The 21,859-nt window shown below is 40.5% G+C and overlaps 1 protein-coding gene across 15 annotated transcripts in view; it reads right to left on the bottom strand.

Moving 5' to 3' along the window:
- LOC311058141 (mitogen-activated protein kinase kinase kinase kinase 3-like) overlaps positions 1-21,859 on the bottom strand; it is a 58,058-nt gene that overhangs the window by 27,889 nt on the left and 8,310 nt on the right. For 10 of the 15 annotated variants that reach the window (XM_084075456.1, XM_084075466.1, XM_084075463.1 and 7 more), the window contains exons 2-15: positions 13,835-13,892; positions 13,604-13,694; positions 12,391-12,455; positions 12,245-12,300; positions 10,783-10,830; positions 10,578-10,620; positions 10,085-10,157; positions 9,178-9,309; positions 8,910-8,972; positions 8,588-8,669; positions 7,889-8,005; positions 4,325-4,403; positions 3,886-3,944; positions 663-725 (exon numbers count right to left, since the gene is read on the bottom strand). In XM_084075456.1, the coding sequence (XP_083931582.1) occupies positions 663-725; positions 3,886-3,944; positions 4,325-4,403; positions 7,889-8,005; positions 8,588-8,669; positions 8,910-8,972; positions 9,178-9,309; positions 10,085-10,157; positions 10,578-10,620; positions 10,783-10,830; positions 12,245-12,300; positions 12,391-12,455; positions 13,604-13,694; positions 13,835-13,892 (1,029 nt within the window). The remainder of the gene's footprint in view (positions 1-662; positions 726-3,885; positions 3,945-4,324; positions 4,404-7,888; positions 8,006-8,587; positions 8,670-8,909; positions 8,973-9,177; positions 9,310-10,084; positions 10,158-10,577; positions 10,621-10,782; positions 10,831-12,244; positions 12,301-12,390; positions 12,456-13,603; positions 13,695-13,834; positions 13,893-21,859) is intronic. The other 5 variants (XM_084075465.1, XM_084075462.1, XM_084075457.1 and 2 more) reach the window with 1 other exon arrangement.

Here is a 21,859-nt window from a genome sequence, read left to right as displayed (position 1 = left end):
GGATGATTCAGCAGAACCCAGTTCTCTCCAATCCTTCCATTTTCTAGAGTTTTTTCAAAGCCCTTCTATCCTTCACTTTACTCCTTTTCCGTGTTTCAGCATGTAGGCCCAAAACAACCACATTAAACAACCTGACCAGAGAACCGATGATCACATCACCATGCCAACCAAAGACAACGCCAGTCAGTTAGGCGGCAGTCATGGCCGACATGAAACAAAAACAAAGCAAAACAATAAAGACTAACAAACACATTAATGAAACTAAAATAATCTAATAAAGAAAAATAAACACAATAACAGACAAACGACAACCATTTGTGAGGAAGACTGTTGGCCATCAACCAGACAACATTCACCACTAAGAAAACAAAAGGAAAGAAGCTGGAAACACGGAGAGAACAGATATTGAGGCTGTTAGATGAATGTTAGATGGATAAAGACGGACAGAGAGACATAGGGACAACGCAGAGAGACAAACTGAACGGGGGAAAAAAGCAAATGGAGCAGATGATGTACAGTACGGAAAGACAGAAAACAATTCAACAGCGATGAGAGAACGAGAGAATGCTATGGACAGAGAGAGATGGCCATAGAGTGAGTGAATACGAGATAGAAAGGTAGTGCAGAAAAGCATATATATAGAGATATAGACAGAGTAGTACCAGGTTAGGTCTTGCAGTATAGTAGAGTTCCTCAACACAGTCCAGATAAGGCTCAGAGTCACACTGCTCAGCAAGACACAGGAGAGACCTCATATTAATATATTAACCTGAAGACATGGATGGAGGGATGGAGGGAGGGAGGGAGGGAGGGAGGGAAGGAGAGATAGATAGATAGATAGATACAGTAGCAGGGAGAGGGGGATAGATTGATGGGTGGGTAATGATTGGAGGAAGGAAAGATGGACAGATAGGGGGATAGCTGGATGAGGGGGGGGCATCAAGGATGGGAGGGAGGAAGGATAAATAGACCAGAGGAATGGAGTGAGGGATTACATATGAAAAGAAAGGGGATGAAGGAATGGATGTATGTGTGGAAAGATGAATGGATGGATAAGCAGGAGAGAGAAGAGGGGAGATCGGATGGATGAATAGAGGGGATAAATAAACGGATGGAGGTGAATGCATGGATAAATCATTTGCAAACAATTTTCATGAATAACATTAAGTGAATGTGCTTTTTTAAGAGAAGATTTTCCCAGCTATTCTGAGGACATATTGTAGGAGTGATGAAGCAAGTTATGGGGGGGGGTCAATATATAACTGAGTGAGTGGAGGTGTGAGAACACTGTGACCATGCATTAAACATGAATCCTTCCATTCAACCACATCTATCAGAGATCAACAGATCCCAGATCCAAATCAGAGTGGGAGAGAATCAGACAAATGGCCATTAGTGACAATTAACCAATGAATGAGTTAATTGTTCAAGCGGAGACCCCCTTTCTTAAATGTGTAGGCATTTCTTCTGTTATTTAGACAGGACAGTGTAAAGAGACAGGAAAGTACTGAAGAAAAGACTAAAAACGGGAAGGTGAGGGGTGGGAGTTGTTGGGTGGCATGCAACACAGCGTCTCCAGCAGGGCTCAAAACCTGGGACGTTGCAATTATATGGTCATCCTAGGGCTGCACAATTAATCAAAAGTAATTGAACATTTTGATTTTAGGTTACAAAATATAATTGTGGATGTTGGCATTTAATTCAAAGTACGTCTTATTTTGTAAACGGTTGGCCCTTTCCTTGAACATCTTATTTTGTCAACTGTTGCCCCTTTCCATCATCTCTTCATCATTACACAAGTATCACAGTAATAACCAGATCATTGTTAAATCCATCTCTCCACCCATCAGAATCACAGAGACCATTAGAGACCATTGCATACCATTTGACCAAAGATATGACACAGAAGGCCCCATTTTAACTGTGGAACTTTGCGCCAAAGCGCATGGTCTTAACATGGGGTGTGGCCAGTGCAATGGTGCCACTTACAGGACGCTACAATGTGGGTGCTATGAAAAAAGTAAACAAAGTCTCTCTCCTCACCGAAACATGAAACGAGAGATTTCCAAACGCAGTGCATGGCAGTTACTGCGGTCAGAATTACTAAAGCCTAATGTCTCATGTCCAAGAGACATCTGTGATATCTTGATATATCAACAAAATATTCACGTGCTCATTCTCAGTTGGTTATTATATATTAAAGCATGGCAATGCGTTCCGTTTCTCTCCCTCTCTCGGTCCTCACAGTGGCTCTCTAAATAAATTGAGATATTCATTTTAGTCATAATCGTGCAGCCCTAGGACGTCCAATGAACTGGTTAGCTTCCGGTGCGTGCCAGGATCACCTCCTTAATACAGAGACCCGTTGCATAGCCTGATTCCTTCTTTAACCACTTAAACCCTACAGTATATACTTGGTTTACCGGAGTCCCCCAGGGGTCTATACTCGGCCCCTTGCCTTTCCAGCAATTTTTATTGAACGTTTGCCTGAGAATAGGGACACCAGGTTTTATATGGTTAACCTGACACCTCATCGACATTTCCCCATCGTGTCTGAGGTGGATTCAAAAGGACCATACCAGTGTCGATACATCTCACTGTCTATTCCCAGCTTCTGCCATATATTGAACATTGCTATTCACAGCTTCTGCCATATATCATATATAAACATTTAATATCATTTTCTCGTTGATGGCTTTTCAAGTTCATATATTTTGTATTCCTCCATAGTCATTATAATGGTACTATACTTGTACCTGAATAATTTAGTCAAGTCAATGTTGTCTAATCATCATTGCATCATGAATTAGAATGTTCTTAGTAACTCAATCTTTTCAGCTTCAACTTCCAAATCAATAAGCACTTTAAAATGCATTAAAACAACATGATCACACAACCTTTGAGGAAACATGACATGCAATGACATTTAATGTGTTGGATTATTATCTCAATCAAGTTTAAGGTCTCTGCAAGTTGATATTCAAGCTGTACTGAATGGAATCCAGTGGATTCCTCGACAATCTACGGTATGCTTTGGAAAATGGTCTGACTCTGCGGTAATGTCAAGTATGCCACGAGTTGGAGCACAACTGACCGATATTTTGTCAAAACACGCTAGATCAATTTCAAAAACTTAAATTTGATTTAAGTAAAACAATAAAATAGAAAATTCCAAAATAGCTGTTCTACAAGCTCACAACGTGTCGCATTAGGACATGTGAGCCTGTAGATCTGCAATATTTGAACATTTCTAATCACTTTTGAAAATGATCACCTATACCCAAAATAGGGTAGTCAGGTTGAAAGTGATACAAAATTGGGACACATCGGCTGCATAATTGCCGATAACAATGTCGTAATTTTTTACAAATTGCCGATATTTCGGCCAGACAGATATATCAGTCTACCATGAGTCATAGTCAATGGACTAAACATTAACATCCTTTATATTAACAATTGAAGTTAATAAGGCATTGTAGCTTTCACCTGGATTCATGAAGTGCCTCCAAAGAAAACCTGAAATCTATTCCGTCGTGTCAGAACGGACATCATTTGGAAAAAAGTTTTTTTTTTCTGTTTCCAAGAAGCCTTCTTATGATCCCACCAAGGTGAATCGTGTGAATGGGTTTAAGTGTTTCAACACAGATTAATAGACAACATAGATTAGCTTGTGATTGAGTGAGGATCAAATCTAGTGGTACTGGTTCAGTGGGAATCACATGCACACACACACACACACACACACACACACACACACACACACACAAGTCCTCACATCTCTTCAAAATGAGATTGTGCACACTCCAAACTCTCAAACTAGATATAGTGCATTTATGTAAACACAGATAAACACACACAAAGACATCACGTCTGATAATAGCTTACCGGTTCATGGTGAGGTTCTGTCTCTTTCCTCAATGGAGGATCAAACTTCACCTGACCAACTGTGAGGGAGAGAGATAAATGGGGAAGGAAAATGAGACGGGGGAAGATATAGCAACGTGAGGGGGGAGAGAAGTGAAAGATAAAGAGGGGGAATAGAATGGGCGACATGCACAAAGGAAACGAAAACAGATCACCAGATCATTTGTGCTTGTTTGACAGAGAGATTCTAGCTTGAAGTAAGGATATTTTTATTATACAGTTTCTCTGCCTTCCTCTCTCTCTTTTTCACACACACACACACACACACACACACACACACACACACACACACACACACACACACACACACACACACACACACACACACACACACACACACACACACACACACACACACACACACACACACACACACACACACACACAGAATGTTACTTACAGTTGATCTCTGACAGCGTCTTTCCTTCTCTGGTGCTTCTGCTGGTCGAACGAATGCGATGAGGAACAGATACAGGAGACTGACAGGAGAGAACACGAACACACAAACCAACAGTTAGGACAGCAGCAGTATGAAAAGGCATAAAACCGTTCACAGAATTATCATTGGATCACAGTCGTTTTCAATGGGACAGTAAGAGGAGAACAACCTGTAGGAGTATTTCCTGTTTGTGCTATTTTGATGACACAGCAAAATATACAGTATATAGTTTTTTTGAATGTCCACACTCACAGTCACCAGGCAACCGAACCATGGCAACACAATGCAGCCAAGACACAATAACAACACCTCAATGTCCCTGGCAGAAATCTAGCAGGTCTGGCCGAGACGCCATGAGCCAAAACATTTCCCTAAAAGGGAAACAGACTGGGCAACAGATAACTTTAAATACTGTAAATTCAAATAATGTGGAAAAACAGTACCTATGTTATAATTTGGCATTCTCAAAAACAATAAATGTATTATACAATTTTATATATTTTGGAAATCATTGTCGGAACCACTAAATCCAACCTGCCATGTTTTGTGATGCCCGGAGTGGAAGAAGTCCACTCTGGTAAACTCACCCAAGTTCCTTGTACACAAAAACAAGGATACTTATATCATCAATGTACATTTAATTACACAGTTAACAGTAGAGAGGCTTCCAGAGCATTGCAATTATAGCTGGTTTTGAATGAGAGACATTTACAATGTATATTTATAGGCCAATATTACACTAGTACAGTCAAACTACTGTATGTACAACTAGCAAGTTCCTCCACTCGTGATGTCATGATTCTTCATACCAAGACATATGTTGTTTTTTGTTTTGGCGTTATGGAGAAATTTCAGTATGATAATATATTAAATATATATATATTTTAAAGCAACAGATATTGTTGTCTAGATATGGACTTTTAAGTAAATATCTGAAGTTGTCTGTTGCACTACCTTAAAGTATCTTATGGCACACTCTACCTGGAAATAAAAGGTTTTTAAAAAGCCTCCTTGACTTGATTTTCATTGTTTCCATGATTCGGTAACAATGCTTAAAAAAAGGAAAACACACAGAAACACACACACACACACACACACACACACACACACACACACAGGTCTCAAACCATGCATGTAGAAGGACTGCACACAGGACACATTCATACCATAAATTAAATGCATAAAGCTTGTCAAATCCACACTTGTCTTTAAGAACAGCTTAAGAACAGGTCCGCTGCGTGTGAAGGGACAGTACAGAGACACATTTCGATCAGTTTAGGTAAAAGAAATTGCAGAGGTCAAATCCACACATTGCTTTTCAAACGGCCTGGACAGACCAAACAAACCAAAGCATCACTTCAAGCCTCAACTAAGTTCATCTTTATCTTCCACAGGTCTGGGTTAGTCACTGTAATGAACCATGTGCATAAATATGGCAGCAGAGCACAATGTCTCATTTGCCTTTCAACACAGTCAAATCCTGAGTTGTACAAATGGAACCATTTGGTTTCATTTCTACAATGTAGAATGTTTTTTCATTTTCCTCTCAGAGTTCAATTAACAGTCAAAAGTGTAGAGCGCATCACCAACTGCACAACGATTGTTGGTGTTTTCTGCACTCTGGGAAGGGTAGCCACTTCAAAACAAGAGGCAGCCATTTTATGACCCTTCACAGGAAAATACTGAAGTGATAATTGAACACAGAGAGGCAGAAAATGAAAGAGTTCGATTACCACTCAGGATTCTGATGTGGTAATTCCTTGTCACAGAACTGAATTGGATAGTCTCACTGGAGTCTGGGTACTCATTTATGTTTTCAGTGCAGGCAAGATGGCAGCCATGGAACTCCAATGGAAATGAGCACACATGGACACAGTGCATGAGACTCAGAAGTTCTCGAGTATTCATCACAACTGCCATGGGAATGTTAACGTAATGACTTCTTCGCCATTGAAACCCATTAGTTCTCAGAGTACCCTGCACCACACCATGACTCCAACCAGAAAACAATTTATGGCTTCCATCTTCAGTGCAGCAGACAAATAACTACTGAACGATGTTGATTTCAAATTAAATGATCTATCCATTCATGTTCTGTGAATGGACATGTTCTGTGGCTGACTGCCCTAGTCAATATTAGCTCATCCTGTCTGTGTGTAGGCTATTTCGAAACCAACCGTACGCAAGTCAACAACGTAGGCGGCGCAGGCAGACAACGCTTGTCCACGCTGAGCAGCCGCTGGCCTCGCGTGTCGACAAGCGCGCCCTCCGAGTTGGCAAGCCGCGGTGGCCGGAATAGGTTATCATCGGTTTAAAAATGTTGTTAGTGGGCAAGCTAGTTACAGAATGGCTGCAACTTCTGTAAGCAGGCGCACGTCACTTCCACCCATGATTTGCATACAACTGGCTTCGGAATAGCATACACGCATCCTGTCCATATTAGAAGGTCATCACTGCAGACACTACAGGCCACACTGGTACCTTCCTACGAGCCGCAAAACGGGGCGCACGCCGAGCGCCGGGGCTTATGGGTAAGAAATTACCCCTGTACTTGAACTAAGGAGGAGGAGAGGAGATTGGAGGAAGAGGAGGGGAAGAAGTAAAAAAAAAAATAGGAAAGTGAATGAGAAAGAAGAGAAGAGCAGGGGAACAGGAGGAAGTGGAGGGCGACTTAATGAGGAGTATGTGGAGTAGGAGGAGGAGGGAGGTACAAGAAGGAGAAAAAGCATGTGGTGTAATAAAGAGAAGGAGAGAAAGAAGAGATCGAGGGAAGGGAGAATAATTAAAAAGGTAGAGGCAAGGAATGAGGAAAAGCAACAATGTGAAATAATCATTGTAATCTAAATAAATAAAAAGAAATTCAAACCAGTAGCCTATATACTGAAAAAAAATTACTTTCAGTCAACTAATTCTATTGGGCAAGAGGCATTCCATGAGTACTGTTAAAGTATAGTGTATAACAACACTGGTATTTGTTACTGTAACTAGCTATCAGCTTGCTTGCAGGCTAGCAAGTCAGTATTATACAGAACATTGCTTAAGTTGGAAACATTTTTGGTGATAGCGTCCTGAAGGAACTATATTAGTCTTTTACCGGATAACAGCTATGCTGATATACTGCACTGTACAACAACACTCCATCTTGTGTGATATTGATTAAGTGAGAGTGGAGAAAGTTCTATTTATCTGGTGTCCTTTGTTATTAAAGCTGTCTGAGCAGGGACTACTGTAGATATAATTTAGGCATTTATTAGATGCTATTAATCCAGAGCGATTTACAGTAAGCAAGGAACACACAAGGTAATACATCAAATGCATAGATAGACCTGGTAGGATAGAAAACCAGCAGGACTAGAGGACACAGAGGATTAGTAAACTTGACCAGGATCAGCTCTGTACTTGGACCTCTTTTCCCGGCAAATAGCCCATCTACAAGCTCATTTACAGCAAATGTTCCCCCCAGAATATGGATGCTAGGGTCCAAGCGGTTAAAAGCTACAGCTTTTGTCAGAGGCAAGACATTACCTCTGGTTCAGGATCATCGTCATCAAAGTCGTTGAAGGTGCTGTGGTCGGGGTTGTTGGCTTTGTCTAGCAGCTCTATGGCCAGAGTCCTGCTGAGTGGCTGAGACACAAACGGATGCTGTGGGAAGACGGACAGGACGGACAGCCAATCAGTGGGGGTTTAACTTTGAGTCATACAAGTTGTGGAGGCCAGAGTGGAGGATGTTTAATGGCGGGTTCACACTGGACACGGAAGCGTTGCAAATAGCTACAAGGTAGTTTTCAATGTATGTCATGCTTATCACAATATTTTCCCATCTGTTAAGTAGGTTCACCTCACTGAGAGATTTGTTAATTTGTCAAGAATCCTGTGGCTTTAACGTCTGTTCTATTATTTTAATTTGTTTTATGATGTGCAGCAAATCAATAAAAATCCATCAAAGCTGGATAAAACAAACATGTTATTAAGCTTCTGTTGTGAACATCCAGGCTCCTGTTCACTCATGGAAGTTCACTTTGCAGTAATTTGCAGCACTTCTGTATCCAGTGCGAACCCACTGCAAGAATGTGTTGATTTTTTTCTCCAGAATGAATGCACAACCATATTACATTTCACAGCAATTTAATATACAGTAGTTTTAGTTTTTTTTTTTTGCCATTTAAGAAGTTTCTAGTGGCTCCTGAACATGTAGCAGTATCAGATGCTTGTTTTGGCATTCACCTGTAGGAGTTTTTCTGCTGTGGGCCTCTTCTTTGGGTTTTTGGTGAGAGACAGTTTGACAAAATGGTGGAAATTATTGGTCCTGTCAAAAAGCAACATAAAACGCAGGGGGGATAGAGACAGAGATAGACACATAAAAGATAGTAAGACAGATAGAAAGTGAGAGAATGAATGAGAGAGAAAAAAGGCAGGGTGGGTCCAAAGGACAAAAAACAACAAAGAGACAAGAAAAGGTGCGAGTTAACGTTCAAGTGATTGTGAATTGATATGCAGATCCATTAAATGTGCAGCGTTGAAACACAGCCGCTAGCCTGGGTCTTACCACTTGACTTTGTCTTTCAACTTGGGAGGCTGGAAATTACTCTTTGTCATCAAGAACAAAGCCCTGGGAGATGGACATAGATGGGGTTAAATCTCAACATCAACGTCTAGAGATATTAACAGAGCTGCACACATTCACTGTCAAACACACACACACACACACACACACACACACACACACACACACACACACACACACACACACACACACACACACACACACACACACACACACACACACACACACACACACACACACACACACAAACCTCATGGGATGCAGGTCAAACATTGGGGGCTGTAGCTCTGCTAGCTCTATAGCGGTGATGCCCACAGCCCATATATCACACAGCTGGTTGTAACCTCCCTTCCTCTCTACTGCTGCTACCTCTGGAGCCATCCTAAATGAGAGAGAGAGAGGATGGAGGGAGAAAGAAGTGGCAGAAATGGCGACTAAGGATTTCTATAGTCGAATCTGATTAGCCAAATGTTGCCTATAGTCGAATAATAGTCGACTAATGCAACACCATGATTGGCATGATTCGACTGAGATTCGACTGCTAATCTCTCAGTCGAATCATCCAAAAAAGATGTTATGCAATAGAGGAACCTTCCATTTGAGCTGTTAGGGTGCTTAATGTCTGATTTAACATATACTTGCTTGGTTTCTCCCAATAAATCATGATGCATATCCTATTTTTGGCAAACTATTAGTTAATTAATATAACATTAATATAGCCAATCTCTCAGCTGAATAATAATTTAAAAAAATGGAAACACCAGCAGCATGGCGTTGAGCTGAGCATTTATTTTCATGTCTAAAACCAAAAACATTCCATATTTTCAACTCTAAAATAATTGAGCGTTTTCTGCCGGGAATAAAAGTCTGAAGAATTATATATATTTTCAATCCAAAATACATCTTTATGTTTTCTGTCCTAAAAACCCTTACAGACAGCAGAACTGCACCTTTGTCCTGGAATAGGCTACAGAATTACTTAAAACTTAGCAAAATCTTGCTACACGTTTTATAAATTCAAAATGAAAGGATCAATTTTAATTAACCTTTTACTCAGCTGTGATGAATGTTTTTTTGATTTTGCTACCGTCTATCTTGTCTTGTATAGCCTCAAGTCCAAGTCCATTGAGTCCTCAGCTCTGATAGACACCACTCACCAGTATGGAGTTCCAATGAAAGACTTCCTCTTGGCTAGAGTTGCTGTGATCTGAGCTGATACACCAAAGTCAGCTAGAGAGAGAAAGAGAGAGAGAAAAAATACATTGAGAAAGGGAGAATGAGTGACGAAGTGAGAAAGGAAGGAGGATGTAGAGATGGAATGAAAGAGGAAGAAACGGTTAGAAAATAAGAATAGAGAGGAAATTATAAAAGGAATGCAGGAGAGAGAGGGGTAGAGATGAGAGAGAGAACAAAGGAATGAAAGAGAAAGTAAAGGAGAGGTTGTAGAAAGGGAGAAATGGAAAGACAGAAGAGGAGAAAGCAGCAAGTGAGTAAATGAGGTCATTTGAAGAAGTCATACTTAACGTGGCTCTACCCAGTGAAATACAGTGTGTTCATTTAACAATGAGTGTAAAATTGACCTTGGCCAATTTTTCCAATCTCATAGTTAAATGAGCACTCTGCGTTTTTCAATGCATGTGTTACACTCACCTAGTTTAATATAGCCGTTGTCTGTTAGGAGAATGTTGGCTCCCTAAAAGATAAAACACACAAACACAGAAGAAATCCTCATCAAATAGCGCTTAAACTACTCTTAAATTAATAGCAAAATAAATATTAATAAGACACTTTTCATGAATTCTATGAACTTCCACTGCATTTTTAAGTTTATAGAAAGGCTTAAATGCAGGCTCACCTTGATGTCTCTGTGCATTTTGCCTTTGTTGTGTAGATAGTACAGGCCCTATAAAACACAATCAATCGAGAGACATAGACACGATATTGGTAATGTTCACGTAAACATGTATATTTATATATAATATATATAACCCTCCACGAGGTCAGTGATTTACATTGAATAACAAACAGTAAAGAAATATTTACAAATTGTGTACACCAGAGACCAGAATAATGCTAGTAAACTGTAGCAGTTAACCATTCTGTATTTGGATGGTCTGTTGTATTCTAAACATCTAGCTTACATTGTTAAAATTGTGAAACAATTGCTTCAGCCGCTGGTATTGACCCATTTTCTCACTCCACTTTAACCCCAGCATTTATATTCTGGGGGGAACATTGGCCAAAAATAGCCAATCTACAAGCTCCCAGCACGTTGCGTTGGGAGCTTGTAGATAGGCTATTTTTGGCAAAGTGATTTGGTATAGAGTCTAAAATGTAGACGGAAAAAGCGGTGGTTCCAAAACTTTTTTAGGTTGAGACCCAAAAGAGAAATTTGATGTCTCCCCAGGACCCAAACTTTTTGTTTACTACTACTTTAATTATTATTTCAATACATTTTTTTCCCAAAAGAATTCCATTACACAAAAATGTGTTTAAATCAATTAATTAGAGGGGGAAAAATACTAAGAAGTAGTGAAAATAGCAGCTCACAACACGTCTTGATGAGACATGTGAGCTTGTAGATCAGCTATTTTCACTTTTTCTTAATATCTTTTCCCCTATAAAATTGATTTGAACAATTTATTTTGTAGTGGAATGCTTTTGAAAAAAGAAAATCATTTTTTTTCTTTTTGTGAAAATCTTTTGAAAAAATAATCAAAGTAGCAGTAGACAAAAAGAAAAGGCGTACTTTTTCCTTGCGACCCATAAAAATTGGTCCGCCACCCACATATGGGTCCCAACCCAATGCTTGGGAACTACTGATCTACTGGGTTTAAGTGGTTAAAATAGCTAGCCTTCCTGTTTTCACTGTTTCACTGGACAAATCATCACAGATATAAACACACTAGGGCATTAACAGAATAATCGAATATTCGAATATTCGACTATCAAACCGACTATTCGACTATCAAACCACTATTCGATTATTCGATAAAAAAAAAAAAAATTAAAAAAAGTTTTTTTATTTTATTTTTTTTAGATTTATTTTTTTTAGTGGCTTTTCTGCAGCAGACACGCAGCTGTGAGCTCTGGTGTGACGTCAACTCGCATTCCTTGAGTCCAGTCATCAATGTCATTGAAAAAAAAAAAAAAAAAAAAACTTTTTATTTTTTTTATTTTTTATTTTTTTATTATTTTATTTTTTATAATCAAATCGATTAATCGAATATTCGAATACTTATAGGTCGAATAATTCGAATACTAAAAATCACTATTCGTGAATGCCCTAAAACACACAAAAATACTCTACACGTTACCTGTAGGGTCTCACGTGACATATAGGCTATCTGAGACTCTGACAGCGGTCCAGTTACTGAGGAGAAGAGATAAAAGAGCAGGAATTTAAAACCAACAGGTCATTTTGTTATGTTAGATTGTGTTGGGTTGAAGATGGGTGTCATACCGTGATAGATGTCCTGCAGTGAGCCTCCTCCACAGTATTCCATACTGATCCATAACTTGTCCCTCCTAAACACACAAAACACACATACGCACAACATTGTCAGTACTGTAGCATGCATGCACACTGTTCATCATATTTCCCTTAATTAAAAAGGTCCTCACACACCGAACGTTGTTTTTCATGCAATGAATTCATCCGAAAATATTATAAATATAAATTTACATGCCGATAAAATTGCAAACGTTTTATTTGCAATGAGGTCGATTTTTCACCCCAAATCACACTTCGGCCCCAATGTGTAAGGACCTTTAGAGTCTTCTAAATATAAATTTACATGCCGATAAAATTGCAAACGTTTTATTTGCAATGAGGTAGATTTTTCACCTCAAATCACACTTCGGCCCCAATGTGTAAGGACCTTTAGAGTCTTCTACGCATGCACACAATCACTATTTTATTCTTTCTCACACTTCCGTCTTGTGAAAGGAAGATCCCACACACTACTCTTCCTACTGTATGTTTGCAACTTTGGGATCAAATACACAGTCAAATCCTCAGTGCTAATTTAACTCAGAGTGTACTGGAACAAACTCTTGAAGGTAAGGGTCCATTTGGCTTCATTTTGTACACTCTCAGAGAGAAACGAACACAAGCCGATCTTTCATATCTAATGATCTTTCATTCATAAGATAAGGAATTTCTTTAAATATTCTTATAAAGACGTACAGTAAGTATGTATTGTGGTGTCTCACTTCTTCCCGTTTTTCTTTTCTTTTTTTGTGTGTGGACTATAATGTGACAAATCAGATGTCATGGTCAATTATTGAGACACTCACACAGGAGAAGAATTGTCCCACACTGAGCACAGAGAATCAAGATCATTGTTTTAAAACACCACTGTGTTTAGTCCCAGACAGTGGGATTGAAACATTAGTATGATCAATAAATTGTGATGCTGAGTAAGAACTGTGAGCGGGACTACCTTTGTCAAGACTGAAATTATACTTTACAGTTGACCTACATCTGAGATAGTTGGATATGCTAATATCTCCTTTGAAAAAAAAACATTTTCACACTCCCACTGCACCGAAAACACAATACACACACACAAAAGGAGGTGAAATATGCACCTTTTCCCCCCATCACACTACCATAGGTAACCAACAGCACAATAACATGCACACACACACACACAGTACACAGTCTGTCTTACCGGAGATAACTCCCAAAGTAGGCGACTATGTTGGAGTGTTTACAGTCTTTCATCATTATGATCTCCTGCTGGACCACCGCAAAGTCCTCACCTGTTACACATACCACACATGATTTAGTATTTTGATGGTAGACTGATAGCTTACATGTTTAGTACACAGCATATACTGCTATTTATTAGTCAACATTGGCAGGAGAGGGGTGGAAAGAGAGAGTGAGAGACGGAACTCACCAGGTTCCAGTTTGATGACTTTGATGGCAGCCAGCTCTCCTGTATTAACATTACGTGCCTGCATGGAGAGAGGAAGAAAGAGAAATAAGAGTCAGAAGCAGAATAATCGCAAGACAAAACTGACCCATCGGTTCAATTGATTTGAACATCAGCTTGTGGATTTCATTAATATGTCCCATAATTATGATTCAGCCAAATGTACACCCCAGGCATGAGTTAAGTTGTAAAATACACACACTATGAGAGTCTGCAGGACATTTGTTTTTATCCCGAACGACTGTTCAAATGTTTATTCCTCCATGAAAAATAATTCATATGAAAACCAGCCATTTTTGCATGGATCCCTCAAATATGGATAGCAATTGTGATCCAGGTGAAAGAATTACTGAAAGTTGATTCACAGCATCCCAGTCACAGTAAACAGTAGCATGATGAGGCCAGATCTCAATTTGAACATGATTGATACAGACCCTGGGGGAGTATCATCAGTGGAGTCTGAAGGTTTGTCCAGCACTCCGCTGAGCAAACCATGTAATGACACTTGTTCAAACTGACACGAAGCGCTTATACTGCCTCCTGCTTAACGGACAAAATACACAGCGATTCAGATAATACTGCCCTTCCAATACATTGGTCGACCATTGGACTGTACGTTTTTAGCCTCTTGATTCCTGAAAAGTAGATATTTGTAGAATGCCAGGTTTCTACAGGACACTGGGTCTGTGTTCTATAAATAGTCTGCCTTGCTGTGTGCCATATTTACATTGAACTGCAGGGAGGGTGGCCTGCAAAACAAATTATATATGAAATGGGCATGAATAAAATATTGCCTTTGACAGTGGGGATGAATTGCTGGCTTCTCTCACCGAGTGTGTGTGTGTGTGTGTGTGTGTGTGTGTGTGTGTGTGTGTGTGCGTGTGTGTGACAGTGTCCGAGTGTGTGTGTGCGTGCATACATGCAATAGTGCTATAGATCAGAGATAGTGGTAGTTGAGGCTGGATAGGGCCAGGAATACATGCGCACGCACACACACACACACACACACACACACACACACACACACACACACACACACACACACACACACACACACACACACACACACACACACACACACACACACACACACACACACAAATATGATGACTAGAAAAGTGGAAAGTGGAAAATACAATGAAAGGAGCAAAATAGAGAGAAGGAAAGAGAACACACAGACAAAGGGTGTAGAGAGAGAGTTGGGGGTAAATAGAAAGAGGGAGAAGTACAATGAAAAGTGAAGTCACAGTCACAGACTCATCTCTACATACCCTGATGCAGGCCTGTGTCTCACCGGTAAGTCTTTGTATTTACAAAACACTACAGGGAAAACCATGATATTTCACCTTCTGGTCCATTAGTTCACTTCAACAAGTTTTAAGTGCATTTGAAAAATCTAGGCCTACTGTACCTGTAGCCCTATTCAGTTACAACTTTTATCCTGATCAATTTATGCCAAACAGAACACGTACATTTCTTATCACTGTACTCAACTGCAGAACTAGATTAGATTCAGATGTCGAAATCAGGCAGGCAAAAAACATATACTTTTTTTTATCTGGTTTGGAATCAAATAATTTAACACAAACTTAGTAGACTCACAGGAGATTAGAAAACTGTGATCCTCTGAGCACAGGTCTCCGCCAGACCGGGTTGCCTACCCAGGGCCCGCAAATTTTGTTCATAGCCACTTGAACAAAGCCACAGATTTGAAGAATTTGGGATGGAGGCTCTTTCTTGGCTTAGTGGTAATGTGCGTCCGTAAAGTTTCCCAGCAATAGGGCGCTGCATTCATGTGGCATTTTGTGCAAAACAGCCACCCCATAAACTTTAGAAGCCAATCAGAATGGAATATGAGAAATGTGACACGTTTTGATCACATGACTACAGTACAGAGTTAATGTATACCGATTTGCGTAATGTTTGGACAAAATCTGTAGTAGTAACTAATAATGTGTTTTGCAAAAATAAGTCTCATGGTGGCTCTATAACTGGCCGATTTGAAAGTATGTAGCATGTCGTGCGAAACGCACCACTCCAGCAAACTTTGAAAGCCAATCAGAATCGAATCTGAAAAATCTGACAGATACATCTTGATCACATGACTACAGAGATAATGTGTACCAATTTGAGTGAGGTTTGGACAAAATCGGTAGTAGCAAAAAACATTTTTGCAAAGAAAACGTAACATGGCGGAAAACTTGTCCGGTGGAAATGGGCGTTGCGTATTTAGAGTTTCGTAATGAGCCAAGGCCAAAGTAATTTTTATTGTATGGCCTACTGTTCAAGAGCTATAGGCCAAAACGTGAATCGGTCTGTTATAGCGCCACCATGAGGCCGATTTGAAAAATGAAGGGTGGTATTTCTTCCTTGGCCTAGTCTGTGTGTTCACAGCAATCGGACGCTGTGTTCATGATTTGAGGCATTTTGTTAAAAAACGGGCCAATCCTGCAAACTTTGGAAGCCAATCTTGGCCAATCAGGATGGAGTATGACAAATCCGACAGAGATCGGTATTTATCACATGACTATAGAGACAATAGAGACAATGTGTAGCGATTTGCATGATGTTTGGACAAAATCTGTAGGAGTAATATAACATTTCTTTTCGCAAAAATCGACCTCCTGGTGGCACTATAACAGGCCAATGAGGAAAGTTTGGGACTGAGGTTCTGCTCTGGCCTCCAGGGAGTGTGTGTGCACAGTTTCAAGCCGATCTGTCCAAAAGTGCCGCAGATTAGCTGCTCACAGATGGACGGACACACACACATACACAAGGACGGACAGACAGGCGCTAAAACATAGTCTGTGCTACGCCTTCGGCCTGGTGGAGAATGGAGACGATGGGGAGTGGGAGAGGGGGAGAGAGGGACAGAGAATGCTGCATAAATTAACAAATCCAACCCAAAACAAAGTGGTGATGGGAGCAAGTCGACACAAGGAAAAACACGAGATACAAGAGGAGGAGGAGGAGGAGGAGGAGGAGAGAAAAGCGGGTCTTGAGTCTGCAGACAGACCAGATGAGTCATAGACATTGGTGCCAGCCTTGGTGACAACAACACACAGTCTGACAGACTGAGTGGCAGGACTGGCTAAATGGCTAGTGGGCCAGCTGGGCCAATTGAGTGGCCTAAGCCTTTCTGGCCGGATTGGCCTGATTTGCTGGGTGGCAAACTAATGATGACTGGCTAGTGGATAGCTGGCTGGAAGGCTGACTTAACTAAAGGGCTGAGTCCACAGAAAGTGTGAGAGCTGACGGAGAGCTTGTTGTTGCTAGGTTTGATTGTCACATGATTTGTGTTATTAATTCAAATAGCCTCACTGAAACAGCTAATGGATAACATAACGGTAAGCGGTGCTCCTCTCCCTGTTGAACTAGTTTCTACTTGGTGCCTGGGATGCTCCACCAAACAAAACACTAGCTGCAGAGAGCACAACACGAGCTGCGCTGCGGCACTGGAAAGTGGAGCGCTTCTAGCATGACTTTACCATACTGTAGAAGCATGGCAGAAAGGCACTGGCAGCTCAAAAAGTACTTTCTGTTGACACAGCCCCTAATGCTGCATTCTACTTAAAGTCAGAGTTAGCAGTTCCTATTTCTGAGCTGAACGTATCCAATGCTGTTTGGGAAAACATGGACGCCTCTTCGTATTGAGCCTTTGACATTAAAACATTCTATTATAATGATTAAAAAAATGATGCATATTATAATTATATCATGTCTGTTTATCTCAGCAAACCCAGGCAAGACAGATTTTGCCTGAAATAACTACTTAAAAAGGTCTTTCCATTGCACTTTTTCAAGTAGGAGGCCGTATTTTTCCGAGTTTCAACTTCAATGGAATGTAGCATTAGCCTATCCAACTAACCAATCTCTCATTGTGTGGATGAGTAGCTAGTTGCATGTAGTTGTGACTGATTCAGTGACAGGCTGGGGTGGACGACGGCAACCGTGGAGTGATTTGCTGAACAAATGGATTGGGCTAACTGGCTTGGCATGACATTACCCTAACCCAATACTAGTAGACTTCACTTTATACAGGATAAACAGATACTAGAAAATTGCACGGATCACTGTATCCAATCGTGGCTTTCCACTATGGGTTTTCCAGTTGTTTCCATGTTCGGTCTCCAAGTCTTTCCACTGATTCTGTCTTTTACAAACCTCCCCACCACCACCATAGTACACACATCCCTATGGCAAGTAGGCCTCACGCATATTGCAGTTTTTTACAGTACGTATTCACAGCAGGCACCTCAACTCAGCCTCGAGGCCTACATCTGCATCTATGCAGAACAAGTTGAAAAAGTAATGCAGTAGTTCAAACTTGGAAGTGAGAAATGTTTTTATTGTACAGGATTTTCTCATGAAGGCATGCATTCATAATGTTTTGTTTGCCAAACTTTGCCATGCAGTGACACACAACTAGTTTCAATTACAGTCATTCCTTCATTCTGAATTCCTAACCAAAATGGATCTTGAAACAAAAACATGTTGGACTGGTTATGACTACAGTTTAAGCGCTGCATCCTTCTGGTCTCTGGTGTGTGTGTGTGTGTGTTTGTGCATGCCGTGCGCGTGCATGTGGTAGAGAGTGAGGCAGTTGATTTGACTGCCATCTTAATGTGTATTTGTGTGACTGTAAAACCATATCTGTGTGCGTGCGTGCGTGCGTGCTTGTGCTAGACATCTATTTTAAGTACGCACTGAAGGATCGAGTAATGATTGTAATTAACATGGCCGTGTGTGTGTGTGCGCGCGCGTGCATGTGTGTATGCGCATGCGCATGTGACACCCTCAGCATATGGTCGGCTCAGTAGAGCAGCGGTGTGACATTTCACTCCTCCTCCTCCTTCTCCTTTGACCAGAAACAAAACAGCATAACAGTGCTATCTCACCCTGATCACCCTCCTCTCAGCCCAACAACACTTCTTAGAATCACAAACACAGTCAGGGTTATCTGACATTATACACACTCACTTCATAGGAGCTTAATTCTACACATAACATGTAAACAGAACAAATAGATCATAATTGCATATTCTTGCATCTATTGCATATTTTCTTCTGGTCCTTCATGGCCACATAATCTTCTGCTTTTTTAAGATACTGCTATACTTTTAAACTGTCAATAAAACATGTAATCAATTTTTAAAAAAAGTTTCTAATGGTAGGTAACCCTTTTGGATTGTTACATTTTGTGTTCCTAAACACACAACCCAAATAATAATAATCCTACTATAAATGCAAATGTGCGTGTGAGTGTGTCACCAGCATATTCGCGAGAACCGCCCAACCGATCAAACTCGTTGTGCGTATCGTCGAGGACCCAAGGGAGTGATGCGACTGACAATGGGCATTATTCCGTGAAAATAATATTAATAATAGTATTGTTATGTATTTATTATTATTAATATTATTATTATTATTATCATTAGTATACCTTCACAAGCAAATTATATTTTACCTAGCATTCAAAATCTGATTTCAAGGTTCTATTTTTAAAGCACAAGACTATAAACAAGAGATAAATAAAGAGCTATGGAGACAGAGAGAGCTGGCTAGAAAGACCGGAAAGACAGACAGAGACAGATGGAGAGCGAGAGTGAGATAAGGAGGCCTATCAAGTTAATGAGATAAGTCCTGGTAGACAGACACTGAACTGAGGTGATCCAGGATCAGAGTTAACCATGGTTAGGTCAAGTAGAGAGAAGCTGGCCTGATGACTGCCCCATCTTGTACACATTTGAATATAAGTTAACCTTTGACCACATGTCAGACTGCATGGCTCTTTTATGCTGGTAAGAGATCATTCTCCACCAGTCTCACATTGCCAGACGATCAGAAATCTCTCCACCTACCTACATGACGCGAGGTTACATCTGGATACTTCTAAATGCCGGGTAGTTGCTAGAATAGCGGCGAGAACAGCTGGTAACAAAGCTACACCCACTGCTTTGGAAACCAATCGCGTTGACCACCCCAAAGACCTTTGATTGGTTCTGCAATGCAGTTCTCTTGGCTATCCCTAGTTTGTTTTCAACTCTCCAAGTGCTTCCCCCCAGTTTTAACCACAGTTTTAACCACGTTTAACCACCTAACTTGCATAAGAACTTTCACTCAAACACTTCACTCAGCTAAAGACTGAGGAAAAGAGTTTTTAAAAGCTATTTAAGTAGAACCTAAGTCTTTTGAGCAGTCCTTCATATTGGGGGTGTTGACATGATTGCCTTACAAAGCAGTGGCGTACTTTTGTTAGCGGCTGTTTTCACTGCCGTTCTGGCAACTACCTTGCATTTAGAATCCACAGATGATTGGATGGCAGAGATCTCCAATCATCTGGCAGCAAGACTATTTCTTTACAGCAGCAGTTAGTAGAAGGGGAGGTCAGACTCATTCACTTCACACACTGGCGACTGGGAGCTGTCCTGTATAAACACAGATGTGTACCATTGGCTACTCAGCAATTCCAAAAAGTGCATTGCTTGAGGCAACAGTTAACAGTTTAGGTATTGAGCTGACGCTTTTATCCAGAGAGACGTACGAACACATGCGACATGAACATAAATAAGCTTCAATAACCACATCACTGACGTCACAAGCAAACAACAGTGAATAGATGGTGGAGCTGCACAGTATAATGCAAATTACAATTGCCAGAGAATCTGCAAGTTTTATTGAAGCTGAGCACATTCTAATGATCCAGTTAATCTAATAATTATTAACGATTTTCACACAAAAACTAAAAGCAATCATATTGCATTTGGCAACATTTAAGCAAAGACTTTCTTTCAATATCACACACAGCACTTGTGCCAGGTCAGACTCATTCAGAAAATGTTCCTGTAATTCTTTGAGATCAGATTCAGATAACCAGCAAGCTCTTCAGAAATTCACTCCCACTGAGCCAATTTTCCCAGCCGTTCCGGAGATTTGAACCGGCTTCCTCCCACTTACAAGGCTGTTTTCTCCAATCATTAGTGCTACACCTAAAGCCTTAAGACCACTGACACGCGTCAGCTATCCCTCACTCTCTTGTCCTCAATTTGCCAGACATGACATTTTCAGAGTTTCCAGCTCATTTCATGCACCGACATTCGCCTGTGCCTTTCACAAACACGTAAAACATCCATGCGGTCTTTACCTCAGGGTCAGATAACAAGCAGGGGAAAAACGTTCTTGGGCCATTCCTTGTCAGTACCATCTAGATAAAAGTAATAACCACAGAGGTGGTCCGTTAGTGGTTGTGCTGTATGCCACACTGCGCCAACGCACAAGAGTTAATGACACTTGAAGAGACATTCTAATGTGAGAAACAACACAATTGATCCACTTGGTTACATTTGTACACCGAGTTAAATTGACACTCAGCATTTCACTAGGGGTGTAACAGCAAATTGAACTAATCGATTATATTAAAAAAATAATCAGTAATTGATGATTTAATAAAAGAATCGATTAATAAATCGATCCCTATTTTGGCATTATACTACTATAAATCCTACTATAATAAAATGAGGAAACCTCTGTCTGTGTGAATCCTTTTTTCTCCTAAGTGGGCTGAGGGCCCATCGATCTGAACTTGCACACCGGCATTAACCATTGGCATATGAAGAGAGTGACGAAGACAGTTTTCTGTTTATTTGCAGTTTTGTGAACTCTGACATACTGTAAGCAGATGAGTTTCTTAGTTACTGCAAATGCGGGGCCACAGACACTGGCAAACAGACAGATATCTCCATATACGTGCATAAAAGGGACACAGAGTCACAGACAAACAGACGGATGCAACGGCCCAGGTACTCTGACAATGAGTACGGGTATTGCATAACAGGGTGGGGCATGCACTCCTAACTTGCATCGTTCTCAACTTTGCATCATTGAGTAGTATTTTAAAAACATGCTCCTCGATTATTTTATTAATTGAAAAAGTGAATAATAGCTAAGAAAATGATCTATAGTTGCAGCCCTAGATTTCACAGTGTAGCT

This window comes from Gymnoscopelus microlampas, assembly GCF_963454915.1.
Source record: "Gymnoscopelus microlampas genome assembly, chromosome: 13".
Taxonomy (NCBI): Eukaryota; Metazoa; Chordata; class Actinopteri; order Myctophiformes; family Myctophidae; genus Gymnoscopelus; species Gymnoscopelus microlampas.
This window is presented reverse-complemented; position numbering and strand designations above follow the sequence as displayed.